Source organism: Podarcis cretensis (genome assembly GCF_951804945.1).
Source record: "Podarcis cretensis genome assembly, chromosome: 14".
Lineage (NCBI taxonomy): Eukaryota > Metazoa > Chordata > Lepidosauria > Squamata > Lacertidae > Podarcis > Podarcis cretensis.
This window is the reverse complement of record NC_137183.1, coordinates 895,952-916,357: the sequence shown is the minus strand read 5'-3', so window position 1 is coordinate 916,357 and position 20,406 is coordinate 895,952. Positions and strand designations below refer to the sequence as shown.

The window sequence follows — 20,406 nt, the reverse complement described above, 5'->3', positions numbered from 1 at the left end:
GGGAGATGGTGGACTCTCCTTCCTTGGAGTTTTTCAAGCAGAGGTTGGATGGCCATCTGTCATGGATGCTTCAGCTGTAATTCCTGCATTGCAGGGGGGTCCCTTCCAACTCTACAATTTTATGATTCCATGATCTAAAACCACACTATGGAGACATGTGTCCCCTGCCTCCGCAAACAGGAAGCCCAACTTCCACAGTTATCCACAGCTCTGTCTGCCCAAGCAAAGCCCCTTACTCACCAGGATGGTGAACTTTCCACTAAGCAGTTCTGAGCGGAGAGGTTCCTCATGAGGCTTCAGCTTCACAATCCCTTCCTTCAGCCTGGTTTCCTAGGAGGAAAGAAAACACTCTGTTATTGTCTGCAACCAAGGTGGGGATCCTTCGTCCGCTCAGACCAGTAGCCCTCTGGGTAGGGCTGAGTGGAGCTGGAGTCCAGCAGCACCTGCTGAAAACATTTTTGTTTAGACAGGCCTCCCCAGATGCTTTGAAATTCTGATAGAAATTTTAACCTTTTTTAGTACAGGCAACTCCCCACATGTTCTGGGACATAAGTGAAAATCACGTAAGTGGAAGCACCCTCTAGATACCCTTTAAATCAGGGGTCAGCAACCTTTTTCAGCAGGGGGCCGGTCCACCATCCCTCAGACCATTCTACTCATGTAAAAACACGCTGATTCCTGGACTGTTTGCAGGCCGGATTGAGAAGGCGATTGGGCCACATCTGGCCCACGGGCCTCAGGTTGCCTACTCCTGCTTTAAATGCACTCTCTCTGCAAGCCAGATTAAAAATATTGTACCCAAAATAACCGCAATTGGAACTGAAGCTCTGGGACGTGAAAAGTGGCAGCTGCCAGGCAACCCTTCACATCAGTTGTTAGGCAGGGAGGCTGAGCAGCCTCCACAAAGCCCTCTCTTCCGCCCTCCCTGAAGTCCCTTTGGGCTCCTGGAAGGGTCTGCTCGTGAGCCATGAGGTCTCTCCAGCTCTCTCCCTCCATTTCTGGGGAGGAATTGATCCCCTTACCCTGTAGGAATGGAAGAGCTCGATTGCTCGCAGGACATCGAATTTCCTGGCCATGAGGAATTTGACTGCCACATTCCAAGAGAGGGGAGACACATTGTATTGGACTGTCCACTTGTTAATCTCTTCAAGGAATTGCTTGGTTGCCTGTTCCGGAGAGAAGAGAAAAGAAAAAGACACCGTTAATTAAAATCATCATCATGGTCCTTCATGCTGAGGTCCCAGGGCAAGCTACAACAATTTTTTTTTAAAATGTGTTGTTAGTTTTAAAAATAAAACAAAACAAGTACAAAACAAAACGCAATGATCAACAAAAGGCAATCCAAAATCAACACTCATTACAAAAAAAAGAAAATATTGAATTCGCACATCACAAATTCCGACATGACTTCCAGTCCCCCCAATTGTGGTTCCTAAATTACATTACAACTGCACACTTAACTTTATCTCTCATAGGTTGTTCAGTTGTGTTAATTTTGTAAAATTCTCTTATTTCATGCAGAAGTCAATTCAGGCCTGCGAAATAATTTAGATTATTACACTTATTATTACAGATTTCTTGTAGATATTCTCTGTAAATATTCCACTCTTTATTAAATATTTGATCGGTATGGTCTCGGAATCTTGCTAGCTCTGCATATTCTAACATTTTATTGTTGTTGTTTAGTCGTTTAGTCGTGTCCGACTCTTCGTGACCCCATGGACCAGAGAACGCCAGGCACTCCTGTCCTCCACTGCCCCCCGCAGCTTGGTCAGACTCATGCTGGTAACCTCGAAAACACTATCCAACCATCTCGTCCTCTGTCGCCCCCTTCTCCTTGTGCCCTCCATCTTTCCCAACATCAGGGTCTTCTCCAGGGAGTCTTCTCTTCTCATGAGGTGGCCAAAGTACTGGAGCCTCAGCTTCACAATCTGTCCTTCCAGTGAGCACTCAGGGCTGATTTCCTTCAGAATGGAGAGGTCTGATCTTCTTGCAGTCCATGGGACACTCAAGAGTCTCCTCCAGCACCATAATTCAAAAGCATCAATTCTTCGGCGATCAGCCTTCTTTATGGTCCAGCTCTCACTTCCATACATCACTACTGGGAAAACCATAGCTTTAACTATACGGACCTTTGTTGGCAAGGTGATGTCTCTACTTCTCAAGATGCTGTCTAGGCCTGTCATTGCCCTTCTCCCAAGAAGCAGGCATCTTTTAATTTCGTGGCTGCTGTCACCATCTGCAGTGATCATGGAGCCCAAGAAAGTAAAATCTCTCACTGCCTCCATTTCTTCCCCTTCTATTTGCCAGGAGGTGATGGGACCAGTAGCCATGATCTTCGTTTTTTTGATGTTGAGCTTCAGACCATATTTTGCACTCTCCTCTTTCACCCTCAATAAAAGGTTCTTTAATTCCTCCTCACTTTCTGCCATCAAGGTTGTGTCATCTGCATATCTGAGGTTGTTGATATTTCTTCCGGCAATCTTAATTCCGGCTAGGGATTCATCCAGCCCAGCCTTTCGCATGATGAATTCTGCATATAAGTTAAATAAGCAGGGAGACAAAATGCAGCCTTGTCGTACTCCTTTCCCAATTTTGAACCAGTCAGTTGTTCCATATCCAGTTCTAACTGTAGCTTCTTGTCCCACATAGAGATTTCTCAGGAGACAGATGAGGTGATCAGGCACTCCCATTTCTTTAAGAACTTGCCATAGTTTGCCATGGTTGACACAGTCAAAGGCTTTTGCATAGTCAATGAAGCAGAAGTAAATGTCTTTCTGGAACTCTCTAGCTTTCTCCATAATCCAGCGCATGTTTGCAATTTGGTCTCTGGTTCCTCTGCCTCTTCTAAATCCAGCTTGCACTTCTGGGAGTTCTCGGTCCACATACTGCTTGAGCCTTCCTTGTAGAATTTTAAGCATGACCTTGCTAGCGTGAGAAATTAGTGCAATTGTGCGATAGTTGGAGCATTCTTTGGCACTGCCCTTCTTTGGGATTGGGATGTAGACTGATCTTCTCCAATCTTCTGGCCACTGCTGAGTTTTCCAAACTTGCTGGCATATTGAGTGTAGCACCTTAACAGCATCATCTTTTAAAATTTTAAATAGTTCAGCTGGAATACCATCACTTCCACTGGCCTTATTATTTGCAGTGCTTTCTAAGGCCCATTTGACTTCACTCTCCAGGATGTCTGGCTCAAGGTCAGCAACCACACTACCTGGGGTATATGAGACATCCGTTTCTTTCTGGTATAATTCCTCTGTGTATTCTTGCCACCTCTTCTTGATGTCTTCTGCTTCTGTTAGGTCCTTTCCACTTTTGTCCTTTATTATGGAAATCTTTGTACGAAATGTTCCTTTCATATCTCCAATTTTCTTGAACAGATCTCTGGTTCTTCCCATTCTATTGCTTTCCTCTATTTCTTTGCATTGCTTGTTTAAGAAGGTCTTCTTGTCTCTCCTTGCTATTCTTTGGAAATCTGCATTCAATTTCCTGTATGTTTCACGATCTCCCTTGCATTTTGCTTGCCTTCTCTCCCCCGCTATTTGTACGGCCTCATTGGACAGCCACTTTGCTTTCTTGCATTTCCTTTTCATTGGGATGGTTTTCGTTGCTGCCTCCTGTATAATGTTACGAGCCTCCATCCATAGTTCTTCAGGCACTCTGTCCACCAAATCTAAATCCTTAAACCTGTTCCTCACTTCCACTGTGTATTCATAAGGGATTTGACTTAGATTGTATCTTACCGGCCCAGTGGTTTTTCCTGCTTTCTTCAGTTTAAGCTTGAATTTTGCTATAAGAAGCTGATGATCTGAGCCACAGTCAGCTCCAGGTCTTGTTTTTGCTGACTGTATAGAGCTTCTCCATCTTTGGCTGCAGAGAATATAATCAATCTGATTTCGATGCTGCCCATCTGGTGATGTCCATGTGTAGAGTTGTCTCTTGTGTTGTTGGAAAAGCGTGTTTGTGATGACCAGCTTGTTCTCTTGACAGAACTCTATTAGCCTTTGCCCTGCTTCGTTTTGATCTCCAAGGCCAAACTTGCCAGCTGTTCCTTTTATCTCTTGACTCCCTACTTTAGCATTCCAATCCCCTATAATGAGAAGAACATCCTTCTTTGGTGTCACTTCTATAAGGTGTTGTAAGTCTTCATAGAATTGGTCAATTTCAGTTTCTTCAGCACCAGTAGTTGGTGCATAAACTTGGATTACTGTGATGTTAAAAGGTCTGCCTTGGATTCGTATCGAGATCATTCTATCATTTTTGAGATTGCATCCCAGTACAGCTTTTGCCACTCTTTTGTTGACTATGAGGGCCACTCCATTTCTTTTACGGGTTTCTTGCCCACAGTAGTAGATATGATGGTCATCCGAACTGAATTCACCCATTCCCGTCCATTTTAGTTCACTGATGCCCAGGATGTCAATATTTGTTCTTGCCATCTCATTTTTGACCACCTCCAACTTACCCATGTTCATGGTTCTTACATTCCAGGTTCCTATGCAATATTTTTCTTTACAGCATTGGACTTTCCTTTCGCTTCCAGGCATATCCGCAACTGAGCGTCCTTTCGGCTTTGGCCCAGCCGCTTCATCAGCTCTGGATCTACTTGTACTTGCCCTCCGCTCTTCCCCAGTAGCATGTTGGACGCCTTCCGACCTGAGGGGCTCATCTTCCAGCGTCATAACTTTTATATGCCTGTTGTCTTTGTCCATGGAGTTTTCTTGGCAGGGATACTGGAGTGGCTTGCCGGTTCCTCCTCCAGGTGGATCACGTTTGGTCAAAACTCTCCACTATGACCTGTTCATCTTGGGTGCCCTGCACGGCATAGTTCATAGCTTCTCTGAGTTCTTCAAGTTCCTTCGCCACGGCAAGGCAGTGATCCATGAAGGGGAAGGGGAACATTTTATTATGCCAGTCTAATTTTGAGGGAGTAGAATCTCCGTTCCATACCTTAGCAACCAGAATTCTTGCTGCTGCTACTGCAAAAATAATTTTTTTCCTTACCCTTTTTGAAATTTCATTTCTCATTATAGCTAACAGGAAGGCTTCAGGCTTCTTAGGAAAGGAACATTTAAACATTTTTAAAAGTTAGTTATATATAGTTCCCCAAAATTCCTTTTTTTTGCAGTTCCACCACATGTGGGTCATAGTGCCTCCAGCAGATGTTTGACCTAGATTTATATATTTTGGCCAGTTTTACAGGCGTTAAGTACCATCTGTAGAGCATTTTCATGAAATTCTCTTTTTCCCTCCACAACCTTTCCCATGATTCCATTTGGATGTTGTAGCCAAAATCTCTGGTCCATTGTACCTTAACAGATTTTACTTCTTCCTCTTTGACCTCCCAGTCAAAGAGAAATCTGTACATTTTAGAGACTTTTTTTGTGTTTGTATTAGGTCTTTCTCAAGTCTTGAAATTTCTGTGGAGAAGCCTTTCACAAAATATAAAGCAAAGGAAAGCGTGGAAATATAGGCTGTTGGACCTTTTAAAATATGCCCTTGTGAGTTCCTTCCAAAGTTGTCCTCTTCCCCCAGCACATAAAAAGACCACACATGGCAAGTTATGTGTGGAAAAAGTTGCACAGACAGTAAAACTTACTTAGTTACAGAGCAGTGAAAGTTCCTAAAGTATTGGTATAGGGACTCAAGAGTGGCTTCTGAGAGCCATGAGGTCTGAGCTGAAGCAAGCAGCTGAGCCTCTTCACACAATGAGCTTCTCAGGTAATAATAATAATAATAATTTTTATTTATACCCCGCTCTCCCCAGCCAAGGGCGGGCTCAGGGCGGCTAACAAGCAATAATAAAAACAAGTTGAATGAATGAAGGTAGACGACTGAAAGGGGAGCAAAGGTTTAATAACCTTGTTCCTCCAGAGGCAAGCTCACTGCCTTGGCCCCACGACTGCCAGGGCCGGGGCCACACAGTGTCAGTATGCTGTGTGTGCATGCCGCAGGGCATGCTGACGTGTTGTGAGAATGCCTCGTGGCTAGCGCACGTGATGTGACCACACCTTGTGGCATGTGCACATGGCCACTGGGAAATTTTGAGGGGCCCCGGCTCCCTCCTTGAAAATCGAGGGGGGCCTCAATCCCCCCAGATCATAGAATCATAGAGTTGGAAGAGACCACAAGGGCCATCGGGTCCAACCCTCTGCCAAGCAGGAAACACCATCAGAGCACTCCTGACATATGGTTGTCAAGCCTCTGCTTAAAGACCTCCAAAGAAGGAGACTCCACCACACTCCTTGGCAGCAAATTCCACTGTCGAACAGCTCTTACTGTCAGGAAGTTCTTCCTAATGTTTAGGTGGAATCTTTTTTCTTGTAGTTTGGAACCATTGCTCCGTGTCCGCTTCTCTGGAGCAGCAGAAAACAACCTTTCTCCCTCCTCTATGTGACATCCTTTTATATATTTGAACATGGCTATCATATCACCCCTTAACCTCCTCTTCTCCAGGCTAAACATGCCCAGCTCCCTTAGCCATTCCTCATAAGGCATTGTTTCCAGGCCTTTGACCATTTTGGTTGCCCTCCTCTGGACACGTTCCAGTTTGTTATTACTTCCCTTGATCTAGATGCAATACTCCTATTGATGCAGCCCAGAATTGCATTGGCTTTTTTAGCTGCTGCGTCACACTGTTGGCTCATGTCAAGTTTGTGGTCAACCAAGACTCCTAGATCCTTTTCACATGTACTGCTCTCAAGCCAGGTGTCACCCATCTTGTATTTGTGCCTCTCATATATTTTTTTGCCCAAGTGCAATACTTTACATTTCTCCCTATTAAAATTCATCTTGTTTGTTTTGGCCCAGTTCTCTAATCTGTCAAGGTCGTTTTGAAGTGTGATCCTGTCCTCTGGGGTGTTAGCCACCCCTCCCAGTTTGGTGTCATCTGCAAATTTGATCAGGATGGCCTTGAGTCCATCATCCAAGTCGTTGATAAAGATGTTGAATAAGACCGGGCCCAAGACAGAACCCTGTGGCACCCCACTAGTCACCTGTCCCAAGGCGAGGGAAAGTGGACTCAGCTGAGCTTGGCAGGACAGCTTACTCTATGGTATTAACCCCTTCATGCATTAATTAGACTTAAGTATGCTGGTTATATGCTGCGCATTATCCCACACAATTCGCACCTGGTGTTCCTTGAAAATACTTTGTTTAAAAGCAACTAGCAGCTTAAAAAGCTTAAGGCTTAAAGAAGAAAACCCACAGCTCCCAGAGCTTTCCTGTTATCTGTGCATCCTGCAAACACAGAAACCTTTCATTAAGGTCTTGGCAGGTGAACATGAAGGCTAAATGGAACCTTTCCATTCCAGCTAGTCAGTCAAATGCTCTCTCTGTAGCCAGCTCTCTAGTTTTCTTTTCTCCCCCTGCCCTCCTCCCTCCCCAACCTCATTTCCTTTTGTGTTCTGTCTTGTATACTTTAAGCCTGAAGGCAGTAGCCATCTTAAAGGTAAAGGTAAAGGTACCCCTGCCCGTACGGGCCAGTCTTGACAGACTCTGGGGTTGTGCGCCCATCTCGCTTAAGAGGCCAGGGGCCAGCGCTGTCCGGAGACACTTCCGGGTCACGTGGCCAGCGTGACATCGCTGCTCTGGCGAGCCAGAGCCGCACACGGAAACGCCGTTTACCTTCCCGCTCGTAAGCGGTCCCTATTTATCTACCTGCACCCGGAGGTGCTTTCGAACTGCTAGGTTGGCAGGCGCTGGGACCGAGCAGTGGGAGCGCACCCCGCCGCAGGGATTCGAACCGCCGACCTTTCGATCGGCAAGCCCTAGGCGCCGAGGCTTTAACCCACAGCGCCACCTGCATCCCTAGTAGCCATCTTACCAGCACCTATATGCTGCTGCACTGGGGGCCCTTTTTATGGGGGTTGCTGAGAAGAGGGCTTGACTGTCTGACTTGTGTGCAAAATGATTTATTTCATTTATTTCCTGCCTTTCCTCCAATGAACTTGACAATATACATGGTCCTTCTTCCACAACAGCCCTGCAGTGCAGCTTAGATTGAGAGATGGTGAGCAGCCCAAGGTCACCCCAGTAAATGTCAGGGCTGAGCATGTATCTGAATCTGGATCCCCTCCCAGTCCCAGTTAAGCACAGAACCACTGTTGGGAGAGCCAGTACCAAAAAGATGTGGCATCCCCAAAAAATTATGAGCTTCCTGCAGGCAATTGACCGGCCACTGTGGAAAGCAGGAAGGTGGTCAAAGTGGCTCTTGTTATGTGCTCGCATGAAAACACAGGGAACTTCCAACAAAAGATCTTCAGCCAGTCAAAACAGAAGTCTAATGTCTGGATCAAAGGAAGTAACAGTACTGTTCTATTCTGTATTGGTCTGACAATACTGGGAGTCCTGTGTCCAATTCTGGGCACCACAATTTAAGAAGAATGTTGACAAATCGGAACATGTGCAGAGGGCAGCCAAGATGATCAGGGGTCTGGAAACCAAGCCTTATGAAGAATGGTTGAGAGAGCTGGAGATGTTTAGTCCGGAAAAGAGGAGACTGAGAGGAGATATGATAGCCATCTTCCAATATCTGAAGGGCTATCACACGAAAGAGGAACAAGCTTGTTTTCTCCTGCTCTGGAGGGTAGGACTCAAACCAATGTCTTCAAGTTACAAGAAAGGAGATTCTGACTAAACATCAGACTAAACAACTTTCTGACAGTAAGAGCTGTTAGGCAGTGGAACACTCTCCCTTGGGAGGTGGTGGACTAAGCAGAGGTTGGGTGGCCATGTGTCAGGGATGCTTTAGGGGAGTTTCCTGTATTGCAGGGGGCTGGACTAGATGACCCTTGGCAGGGTGGATAAAAATCAATGATTTTAAAATATATATATAATTTAAAAATCACATTTTTAAATTTAAATTGGATTTTTAAAATAAAATGCTTTTGGAGGGAAAATCTTTCTAAGGATAGTTTTCTATTTAAGTTACATTATAGTCCTCATCAGGAAATAAGGATTTGCTTTAAGTTTTTCATGTGTGCTAAAATTAAGTCTAAGGTGTGTTTATTAAAAAAAAATCATTTAACCACATCAGTTAACAAACATTGATACATATGCTATAATGTTATTGTTTTATTTAAATAGTTTAAACTGTTATTAAGGAAATGATTGTTTTTCTTCTTCCAATAAAGTGCAGCAGAAAAGTTGTCCAAATAGAAACAGTTAACTTATTAAACCTCACAATAATTTCATAATTATCTGTCAATGTATTTCTAATAGTGTAACCAAATCAGTAATTTTTGATATAACTGTAAAAACTACTCTGAAAATTTATTATTCCAAAAATTAAACCTTCATCTGTTTGTAAATATTAAGATTATAAAAGCAATTATGTGTCTTTCTGTAAAAAAAAAAAATTAAATCAAGTCTTAGTGACTAGTGATTTAAATCGTTATTTAATCATGATTTAAATCGATTTGATTTAAATCAAATCCACCCTGACCTTTGCGGTCCCTTCTAACTCCATAATTCTATGTCTCTATGATTCTACTTTGCTGCCTCCATTGCATCCTCATTATGTCATCTGGCAAAGCTTTTCCGGGCCTTTTACAGGCTGGCCCAAAGGAGGTGGGAGAACCAAGAGTAGCTCGCTGTGACTCGTTTGCAAGGCATTTTGAGGATAAGATCACTTGCATCCACCAAGACCTTGACTCTGCTGTTATAGCAGATGAATCTCATGGGGTGTCCAGAGCACAGTCTAGTCCTGTTGTGTTGGCTGAGTTTCAGTTGTGGCCGAGTTTCAAGGATGTGGCCAAGGTGCTCGGATCAGTCAGAGCGACCACTTGCACTCTAGACCCTTGTCCCTCCTGGCTGATAAAAACCAGCAGAGAGGGAACAGCTGGCTGGGTCAGGGAGGTGATCAGTGCCTCTTTACAAGACGGGGTGGTCCCTGCCTGTTTGAAGAAGGCAGTGGTAAAACCACTCCTTAAGAAACCTTGCCTGGATTCAGAAAAACTAACTACTGGCCAGTTGCTAATCTCCCTTTCCTGGGCAAGGTTCTGGAGCGAGTGGTTTCAGACCACATCCACACACTTTTGGAAGAAACTGATTTTCTGAATCCATTTCAATTGGGGTTTAGGCCCAGTTTTGGCACAGAAATTGCTTTGGTCGCCCTGTATGATGACCTCTATCGAGAGACAGACAAGGGAAACATGTCCCTGTTCATTGTTCTTGACCTCTCAGCAGCTTTCAGTACCATCGACCATGGCATCCTTCTGGAGCGACACTCCTAACTAAGGATGGGTGGCACAGCTTTGCAGTGGTTCCAGTCCTACTTGGATGGTTGTTCCTAGAGGGTGTTACTTGGGGAATGTTTTTCAGCCCCATGGAGCCTTCAGTGTGGGGTTCCTCAGGGCTCAATCCTATCCCGCACGCTGTTTAACACATCTCCATGAAACCGCTGGGTGGGGTTATCCGCAGGATTGGAGTATGTTGTCAGCAGTATGCTGATGACACTCAGCTCTATTTCTCCTTGACATCTGCAGGTGAGGCAGTGGAAGTGCTGGACCAGTCTTGGTAGTGGACTGGATGAGAGCCAAGAAACAGAAGCCCAATCCAGATAAGACTGAGGCTCTGTTGGTGGGGGGGTTCCCTAGACCAGATGGGTGGGAGGTCGCCTGCTCTTGATGGGGTTACGTTTCCTCTGAAGGAGCAGGTTCATAGCCTGGGGGTCCTCCTGGATCCTTTGCTGTCACTCAAGGCTCAGGTGGCCTCACTGGCCCAGAGTGCCTTCCATCAGCTTCAGCCGGTGGCCCATCTACATCCCTATCTGGACAGGGAGAGCTAACTACTGTTGTCCATGCTCTGGTAACCTCAAGGTTAGATTACTGCAGTGTGTTGTATGTAGGGCTGCCTCTGAAGACGGTTCGGAAACTTCAGCTAGTGCAGAATTCAGCGGCCAGGTTGCTCACCGGAGCAAGACTGTTTGAGCATATTACATCGATCCTGGTCCGACTGCACTGGCTACTGATTAGTGTCCAGGCCCAATTCAAAGTGCTTGTTTTGACCTATAAAGCCTCAAACGGCTCAGGACCACAATACTTTGTGAACCACCTCTTTCCATATGAACCTTCCTGGACCCTGTGATCATCTTCTGAGGCCCTTCTTTGTGTGCCTCCTCAAGAGGTTTGGAGGGTGGCAACACAAGAATGGGGATTTCTCAGTAGTGGCTCCCCATCTATGGAATACTCTCCCCAGGGAAGTTCACCTGGCGCCTTCATTATACACCTTTATTCGCCAGGCAAAAACATTCCTCTTTAACCAGGCCTTTGGCTGATTGACATCCAATGTAATTTTAAAAGTTGTTGGGGATTTTTTTGGGGGGTGTTTATGTTGTTTTCATTTGCAGGGGGCCTTCTCAGTAGTGGCACCCACCCTATGGAACACCCTTCCATCAGATGTTAAGGAGATGAGTAATTATATAACATTTAGGAAACATCTGAAGGCAGCCCTGTATAGGGAAGCTTTTTAAGGTTTTACTATGTTTTTACATACGCTGGAAGCTGCACAGAGTGGCTGCAGCAACCCAGTCATATAGGTGAGGTACAATAAATTATTATTATTATTATTATTATTATTATTATTATTATTATTTTGTATTGTGATTTTATGTTGCAACTGCCCTGAGACCTGCGGGTATAAGGCAGTATACAAATTTAATAGCAACAACAACAGCAACCCTGCCTGAAAACCTGGAGGGTTGCTGCCAGTCAGTGTAGACAACACTGGGATAGATGGCCCAGTGGTCTGACTCAAGACAAAGCAGTTTCTTATGCTCCTAAATGTTCTCTTTTGGCACAACAATCCTTCCCTAAAAATGCCTATTTCTGGGTAAACAGGGAAAGGTATGTAAAGATGAATGACCCCTGGGTAAGCCAAGACTTCAGGCTTCTATGTGACCCATCTTTTGCAATGCCTCAAAACAACTAGGTTAGTGTTGTCACTACAAAAACATCCTTCCTGGGGTGTGATGCTCACATAGTACCAACCTGCTGGGCTTGGGTGCCCTTGTATTGATCACATCTCGGTCATGTTCACACCATACACTGAAAGCACCCCAATGCTATGTCAGTGGTCATGGCTCCCCCCCCCAAAGAATCCTGGGAACTGTAGCTCTGTGAGGGGTCTCCTGACAGCCCATGGGACACTTAACAAACTACAATTCCCATGACTCACTGGGGAAAACCATGGTGACTGAACAATGGCGCTATCATCCAGGTTCAAAATCCCACTTCTGGCACAAGCTTGCCTTAGACAAACCTTGGTCTCACCCCCCATCTTCAACACAGAGGTGCTGATGTCAGCCTACCTTAAAGGTTGCTGTAAGGATTAAAATAATGCACACAAAGCACTCTGAACACTTAAAAGTGCTATACAAATACTAACAAATATCATCAATAACTTTACTGTACTAGCCCAAAGCTATGAAACATTATCCAGAGAAGTGGGATCGGTAGCAAAATAGTGGTGGTGAGTGTCATGCCCTTTTGCAGAATACTCCATTACATCTGCACCCAAAAAATTCCTCAGCATTCCATGGTCACCAAGCAAGTTCAGTCCTCACTGAACCACTGGGGAAGGCGGGGGTGGGTGAGTGGGAGAGACAATGACTTGGCTTCCTTCTTCTAGACTTCTTTCCCCATCTTTCCACAAACTTCACACATTTCCCCCAGACCTGCTGCTCCCTCCCTCCCTCCTGTGCATGAGTGAGGTCATTTTGGTTCCATAAGGAACAGCACTCATGGCCTGAACATTGCAAATAGATGGAATCCTGACTGGAAAGGCATGTGGGAACCAGGGCAAGCGAGGACAGAAGAAGAGGGAAAAGGCAACAGAAAAATGGAATGAAAAACAACATGGATAAATTTGCTATGCATGCCAAGCAATGCTGAACATGGGGAGGTGTCTCTAACACTTGAAATCATGCAATGAGGCTAGGCGTTTTTGCTCAGCTCTCATTCTACTAAATGATGAATGACATCTAGAAGGTGGAGAAGAAGGTGCCTCTTGCTGCATCAACCAGAAGGTTTCTTCCTAGGAAGAGCCCTTCAACTCCTCTAAAAAGTGTTTGGGACTTTTTAGTTAGAGAAAAGGTGAGCAAAAGGAGTCATGACAGAAGCAGAAACTCACGATATATAAGTGAGGCACCAAATGGCTCCTTAAACCAGGGTTAGTCACCAAAATGGAATGTCCAGTTGCCATTTGGAGGCCAGATCGCTCGAAAGCCATATTTTTCAATACAAACTTTTGGTTCCTGAAATTCATTCAGGTTGTGCAGATAAAATATCACAGATACAATTCTACAGGATGTGCTGCTAGTGTGTGAAAGCAGTCCAGATCCAAGGATCCCCAGGGATGCACCTTCAGATGGAGAAGACTCCAGACACCATCCTAGTGCCCAGGCATCTTCACTTGGTTGCAAGTGGCCAACAGCCAGGTGCAAAATGTGCCTGGAAAATTTTGAACGCTGGACAGGAGATTATAAAATTTTGCATGGCATGGAGAAAATGAGTAAAGAAAAATTTTTCTCCCTCTCTCATAATGCTAGAACTTATGAACATCTAATGAGGCTGAAGGCTGGAAGCTTCAAGCAAGTCCTTCTTTGTGCAGCACATAGTCCAACTACGGAGGCAGTGATGCTCCCAAAGCTAGATGGCTTTAAAAGAGGGGTGAACAAATTTATGGAGGAGAGGGAGTGGGAAGGCTCCTACTCAGGAGTTGCTGGCAATAATGCTTCTGGATATCACAGAAGGGCAGGCATGAGCATCGGAGTCTCACACTGATCAGAGGCTACAAAACCATTCCAGATTTGTTTTGTGGGGAGGGAAATGCAGGGAAGACAAAACAAACACACAACTAAAACATGGCCTTGATCCTGACAGCAATGATTGACTGTGGATTTCACTCCCTACACTGACCTTGCCACCAAGCAGACGGAGAAGCACATTGAGAAAACATGCTTTCGGAAAGAGGGAGCCATTTTGCAGCCTGGCATGGCTAGATTCTCTTGTCAGGGTCAATATAGTCTAGATTCACATCTCCTCCCTCTTAAGCCCCCAAAACACACACCGTAAGAAAAGTGGAAATCAGTGAAAAGAAGAAGGGTATGATGTCACTGATTCATGGCAGGAAAAAGGCGCCCCCCCCAAAAAAGCTCAACAACTTTGACCTGCCCCCCGAATGGGTAGATCACTGTCTTTTTTTCCTCGGAGTCTCTTGCGAGTTGGACACCCCTGGAATAGAACAAGGCATTCTTCCATCTTTACTGGGTGCCTCATTAGTATTAGTAATAATAATGATTAATAACAATTAATATTAATGATAATATTAAGAGACTCCTAAATGGCCTCGGTCCAGTATATCTGAAGGAGCGTCTCCTCCCCCATCGGTCTGCCCGGACACTGAGGTCCAGCTCCGAGGGCCTTCTGGCGGTTCCCTCCCTGCGAGAAGCAAAGCTACAGGGAACCAGGCAGAGGGCCTTCTCGGTGGTGGCGCCCACCCTGTGGAATGCCCTCCCATCGGATGTCAAGGCGATGGACAACTACCTGACATTCAGAAAACATCTGAAGGCAGCCCTGTTCAGGGAAGTTTTTAATATGTGATATTTTAGTGTATTTTTCATCTCTGTTGGAAGCCGCCCAGAGTGGCTGGGGAAACCCAGCCAGATGGGCGGGGTACAAATAATAAATTATTATTATTATTATTATTATTATTATTATTATTATATATGTAACATTTACAGCACTCTGATCATTCAATATGTATCACATAATACAAATATGAAATCACTCCGCTGAGGGCTCTCATCTCAACTATCACACCTGCCTAGTGTCACTTTCCTCCTGCTTCCTTCCTTGTGTCTTCCACTGGGTCCTCTAAACCCCTCCCCTCTCTCCTCCTCCCCAATTATCTCATCTGGTCTCTTCGATTAAACTGCAGGGGGGAGGGGCACCTCCAAAACAGGTGCCAAGTGTCACAGTCAAATGCTCTTAACAATGCAGGCACATCCGGTTCCTTGCAGTTGGTGTGTGGTCCGGGGAATCCAGGGCCCCAGCTGTGTGGCAAAGAGAAGGGAGGAAAGGGGGGGCTGCTTTGACACAATTGCACATCATAAATCTTGATTGAGAAAAGGCATCACAACCAAGACCTGTGGAAGTGAGCCCCAGTGCTTCAATGGGGGGGGGGGCACTTTCTGAGTGTACAGGCCTCAGTGGGAGTCCTTTCATTCATTAATAAGCCTTTGCAATTCTGTTTAACTAAAGACGCACCGTTTTGCCTACAGCAGTTTACTTATGAGGTGGGCTGGCCCACTCATAAGGCAAGGTGAGGTGACCACCTCAGGCAGCAGGATCCACAGGGGCAGCAAATCTCCTCATTTTTCAGCAGAAGAATGAAGGGAACTGTCAGCAGAAGTCTTGGCCCCCATGGCCAGATCAATGGGTTTCTTTTCCATGAATTGGGAAAGGAGACCTCTCCACACAGAAACCAATTTCAGAAAGGAGGGAAAGGAGAGCTAGCACATGTGTGAGAGAGACAGCGCACACATGTGGGAATCTGTGCATGTGTGAAAGTGTGCACATGACAGCATGCATGTGAGTTTGCACATGTGAGTGAGTGTGAGAGTGTATGTGTGCATTTGTGTGTGGCTGGGCGTGTGTGTGTGTGTGTGTGAGAGAGAGAGAGAGAGAGAGAGAGAGAGAATTAATGTGCGTTTTGGGTCAACTCACTTTGCACGTGCAGCCCTACACCACTTTCCTCCACAAAAATTCAGCTTGGGGTTGGGGGTGAATGATTGTCCATCCCTATTCTAAGCTGCTTGGTGCCAACTCTGACATGAACCTGTCCAATTATTAAGATTCCCCCCCCCCCAACTTGAGGAGAAGTGGATAGAAACCAAAGGCATCTCCTTTCCAAAGGTAGCTCAGTTGTGCAGTTCTCCCCCCACTCCCAAATCTTCACTCCATATCCTTCTAAATGACTTTTAGGTACCAGTTCAAAATGTTGTGTTCACGCAAGTTTTTAATGGAGTTGAGTATTGTTTCAGCATTCTTCTTACTGAGTCCGGATACATTTTAACACTTTCTGCAGTATATATTTTGCTTGCACCTTTGCTGTTCTGTTCTTATCATTGATCTGTTTTGGGGGGAGGAGGGGGGGTTTAGGAGGCATGCACTTTAAAATTTGTTGCAAGCTACCTTGAAAACTAAGATGAAGCAGCAGGATATAAATAAATGCTGGGGAAAAATAATTAAAAATATAAAAACCACATCCCAATGGAATGCTTTCCTAGAAATGGAATGCATTTGGGGGCGGGGGCAAGCTGATATCTTTCTCCCACTCCACTTTCCTTTCATATCCTCTCAAGAATGGCAACTTGTCAAGAATGGCAACTTGTGGCACCCAAAGCCAACTGCCAGTCCCTTGGGAATGCACAAAGGGAAGGTCACAGGGAGGGGGAGGCAGAGAGGAGCAACAGAGTTTTCAGGAGTAGAAGAGGACAACAACAGAAGAAGACAGCAGGGCATGGGAAAGGGGCAGAGTCCAGGAAGCACAGCTAGGATCTCAAAAGGTCTGAAGAATTCAGAGAAAGATAAATTACTGGGAGAATTTTGACTAAGGGACGCGGAAGTTATTTATTTATTTATTGTGATGCAGGTGGTGGAATTTTTCCCAAGTGATTCATTTTCCATTGGAATTTTTTTCCAGTTTCATGAGTTCTTTAGTAACTATGAATGGATGTCAATTGCAAATACACGTTGCTTGGCTTCAAAAAATTTTAGCTTCATTAACAATAATACAAGTAAATATATGCACACTAAATTAGATCTCTCTTTAGGGTGTCAGAAAAATGTCCTGATGCAACCCCCCCCCCAGTCCAATACAAACCACCCTAATTTGCATAGTGTAATTGCACTGGAACTTATCCTAATTTGCATAGAAAAGTTTTTTGGGAAAAACGTCTGGGAATTTTCCAGTGCAATTTTTTTGGGGAAAAACCCCAAAACACAATTAACAACATAACACAACACTCTTTCCCAGGTGGTTCTCTGCCTCATGTTGGCCGGTTGGGGCATCTGTAGCCGGCCCTCCAAAGAGGATCTCAAGGTTTGGGGAATTCAGTGTTTCAAGTAGGCTGATGCCAAGCCATTTAGGGCCTTAAAGGTTAAAAGCAGCACTTGAAGCTGAGCCTGGGAACCGAAGGAAGCCACTTCATCCAACTAAGCCCAGGCCTCGTGAGGCCCAACTACCCTCTGCTAGTCACTTGCCTTGAATCCCTGCTCTGGAGCAATATGGAATTAGTTTACAAGGCAAAAAAGCAACACATGATTTAATTTGCTAGAAGCAGCCAAGATGCTAACAAGAAAATCCAGGAAACATATTACTGCATTTCTGTATTTGACTAGTTAGTGTTTGGGCTTTGGAGGATATACTGAAATTGACATAAGTAATAACAACTTTCAGAAGCTAAGAAATATGTGGCGGTTTAAATCTAGGGCATGGACCTGTTCACTTTTCCAGGATGGAGTAATAATATATGTACATATGTAATATATGTACAATGCCAAGTGAAACGAAGCACATTGGTCAGGGTCTGGTCAATGCTTAGATGGCGGACACTAGCAAATAACAGACTTCCTAGTCCAGGGGTCTGTAAACTAAGGGCTGCGGGCTGGATCAGGCCCAATTGCCTTCAGGATCCGGCCCACAAACTGTCTGTGGATCATCGGCGTGGGGATTCTGTTCATTCAGGCTGCACCATTTTTTCCCTGCACCATTCCATTCCCCCCCACACACCGTGGCGGTGCCTCCTCCCTCCCTCCTCCTGGTTTCTCTGCACCCTGCCTAGAGGAGGAAGGGGGCTGAGTGCCATTTTAAGCAGCCCCTCTCTGGAGCCAGCCCTTTCACGCCTCTCATCTTCCCTCTGCCGCTACCGCCCTGGTGCTCCTGTGGGCCAGGGGGCAGAGCGGACGAGCTCCCTCTGCCTACCCACGAGAAGCAGCGGTAGCGGCGGCAGCCCTTGGGAAGGTAAGCACAGCAGCTGGGGCTGGGGAGGAGGACTACTTGCCCCCCTCACCTCTTCTTCCAGCTCCCCCCCCCCCGGTGCCGCTTCTCCAGCCTGCCACAAGGTCTGAGGGACAGTGGATCGGCCCACGGCTAAAAAAAATTGCCGACCCCTGTCCTAGTCCATGCCACCAAGACTAGATGGCGGTCTCCTCGGGGCAGGGACCTGCCCTCTTCTACTCTGCAAAGTACTGTCTGAGCCTTATGATCAGAAGCAGGGACCTTCCTATCTGGTGCATCCTTAGTCAAGAACTTATCAATGGGGACAGGGTGCCAACGTGAATAAAATTTTGGGAGGCCCAGGTAGGCCCCCCACACCACCACTTGAATGGCAAAGCCCACCAACTTTGGGGGTGCCTGGCCCCCTCAAAAATTTTATGGGGGGTGTTGAAGAGACCTTGGCCCCTAGGAGAAAATCTGCTCTTTTTCTGGATTCTCCATTTGGAAAGAGTTTTCTGACTGCTGCTTTTATTGTTTTTTTTTTTGGGGGGGGTGGGCAGTTATTGCTGCTCTATGCTTTTTAAAAATATTACATGATTTTACACTGCTGTTGTACATTGCTGGTTTTTAAGATGCTTTGGGAAATTCGCTTGAAAAGCATGGAAGACATTCTTTAAGAAACCTAAACAAAGCCACCTGCAATCGGATGGAGTAATAGCAACAATGTATGCCGCCTTCAGTTCTATCCAAGACAGGCTATAGAAACGCAAGATTAAAAAAACTCCCACAGACCATTTTATTTAAATAAAAGGGTTACATTTATTAGTATAGTATCTTTTTCTCTGCCAGGACGGACAACGTTCACTTTTTCTGCTACAAGTTAGGAGTGTGAAAACTTTAACGGAGAAGAGACGCTCCCGAGCGGGGTTTGTGTCTCCCGGCCTTCGCGGGGGTCGCGGACCCCTTTCTGGGGCGCCTCCCGAAGGGATGAGCAACATCCACCTCGCATGACTCAAGCGCAGCCGCAGCCGGCGGGATGTGCGGGCGCGACAAAGGAGGGCCGGATCCTTCCCGGGGGAGAAAGTGAAAAGGGCCAGAAGCAGAAAACGGCGAAGGGCAGAGGGCGAGGCGGAAGCGAGAAGTCCTTGCGAGCGGGGCGGCGGGGAGAGAAGCCCAGAGGGAGCCGCGCGGAGCCCCGGGCACAGGCGCAGGCGCGCTCTGGCGAAGAAGGGCGAGCCCAGCCAGGCTCCCGGCAGAAGCCCAGCATCCCGGCTGCCCCGCCCGCCGCCCGGGCAGAAAGCGGCCGCGGATCCTGCGCGCTTGCCGGCCTTTCCCCTCCGCGGCACTTCCGCTCCATGTCGCGCTTCTCTTTCTGGCCTCACAGCTTTTATAAAAGGGGTGGGGAATCTAGTCCCCCCCCCCCGAAAAAAGAAAACACCACACACACAAACACGGGCGGCGGGGGGGGGGGGAAAGGATTAGAAGAGAAAAACCAGTTAATGAATGTGGCGTCAATTAATGGGGGAGAAGCCCCTGAGGCGGCTGGATCCACCCCCCCCCCAGACAACTGCGGGGGAGAATTAGCCTTCCCGCTCCTCAAAAGGCACCCCGAGACCAAGAGCGAGTGTGTCCTTGCAGCCCCCACCCAAAGAAGCGAATTTCCTGGCTTGTTATCAACTCCTCCTCTTTTATCGGAGGATCCTAGCGGGAGGGGAGGGGGCGCCCCATGGCCCAGCCAGGCTCCTTCTCCGACTAGGCCGCATCGTAGCCCCCCCCCCCCGCAGCGGTTCTGATCTCCATGGAAACCTCCCCAGGGGGCCCCACTTCTGCCCCTCCCCTTGAGGTGGGGGTGGCGGGACTTGGAGGGACGCAGCTCCCCCGCCCACCAAGAACGGATTTCACCCCCGGGAAGAAGAGGGGAGGGGAAGCAGGGGCAAAAGGGAGCACAGTCCTTGGCCCTGGGTCCCCCTCAGACGGGGGGGGGGGCTGCTTCGCTTCCAGGAATGAGTCGACCCCAAAACAGATGGGTACCCAGCATTACTCTAGGCAAATAAATACTATTTATGCATCTCCTTACTCTTTCCCCTCGCGATCCGCGTTGTTGCGAAGCTCAGCCAAGAGGCCCGAGAGGCTCCCATCGCCGCCCAAGACCTGGGAAGGAGCCGAGAGGCGCCTCTCCGGAGAATCTCCGCCATCCCGGCCGCCCCGCCCTCCTCCCTGGCCGCGGTCCCCCCAAGCTCTGGGGCCCGGAGAGCTCCTACCTGCTCCTCCTCGGGGCTCAGCTCCGCCGCCATCCTGCCCTCGGGGCGCTCCCAGGACTCGACGCCGGCCAGAGAGCAGGAGATCGTGCGAGTTTTCCACAGCTACCACCCCACAAACATTTCCCAAAGCAGCTCTTCT

At 46.8% G+C, this 20,406-nt stretch overlaps 1 protein-coding gene across 2 annotated transcripts in view; it reads right to left on the bottom strand.

Moving 5' to 3' along the window:
- PTPN9 (protein tyrosine phosphatase non-receptor type 9) overlaps window positions 1-20,406 on the bottom strand; it is a 78,830-nt gene extending 58,424 nt beyond the window's left edge. The window contains exons 1-3 of one of the 2 annotated variants that reach the window (XM_079953302.1): window positions 20,268-20,406; window positions 1,023-1,166; window positions 241-330 (exon numbers count right to left, since the gene is read on the bottom strand). In XM_079953302.1, the coding sequence (XP_079809428.1) occupies window positions 241-330; window positions 1,023-1,166; window positions 20,268-20,300 (267 nt within the window). In that variant the 5' untranslated portion in view covers window positions 20,301-20,406. Of the gene's footprint in view, window positions 1-240; window positions 331-1,022; window positions 1,167-20,083; window positions 20,206-20,267 lie in introns of those variants that run through there. The other variant, XM_079953303.1, reaches the window with a different exon arrangement.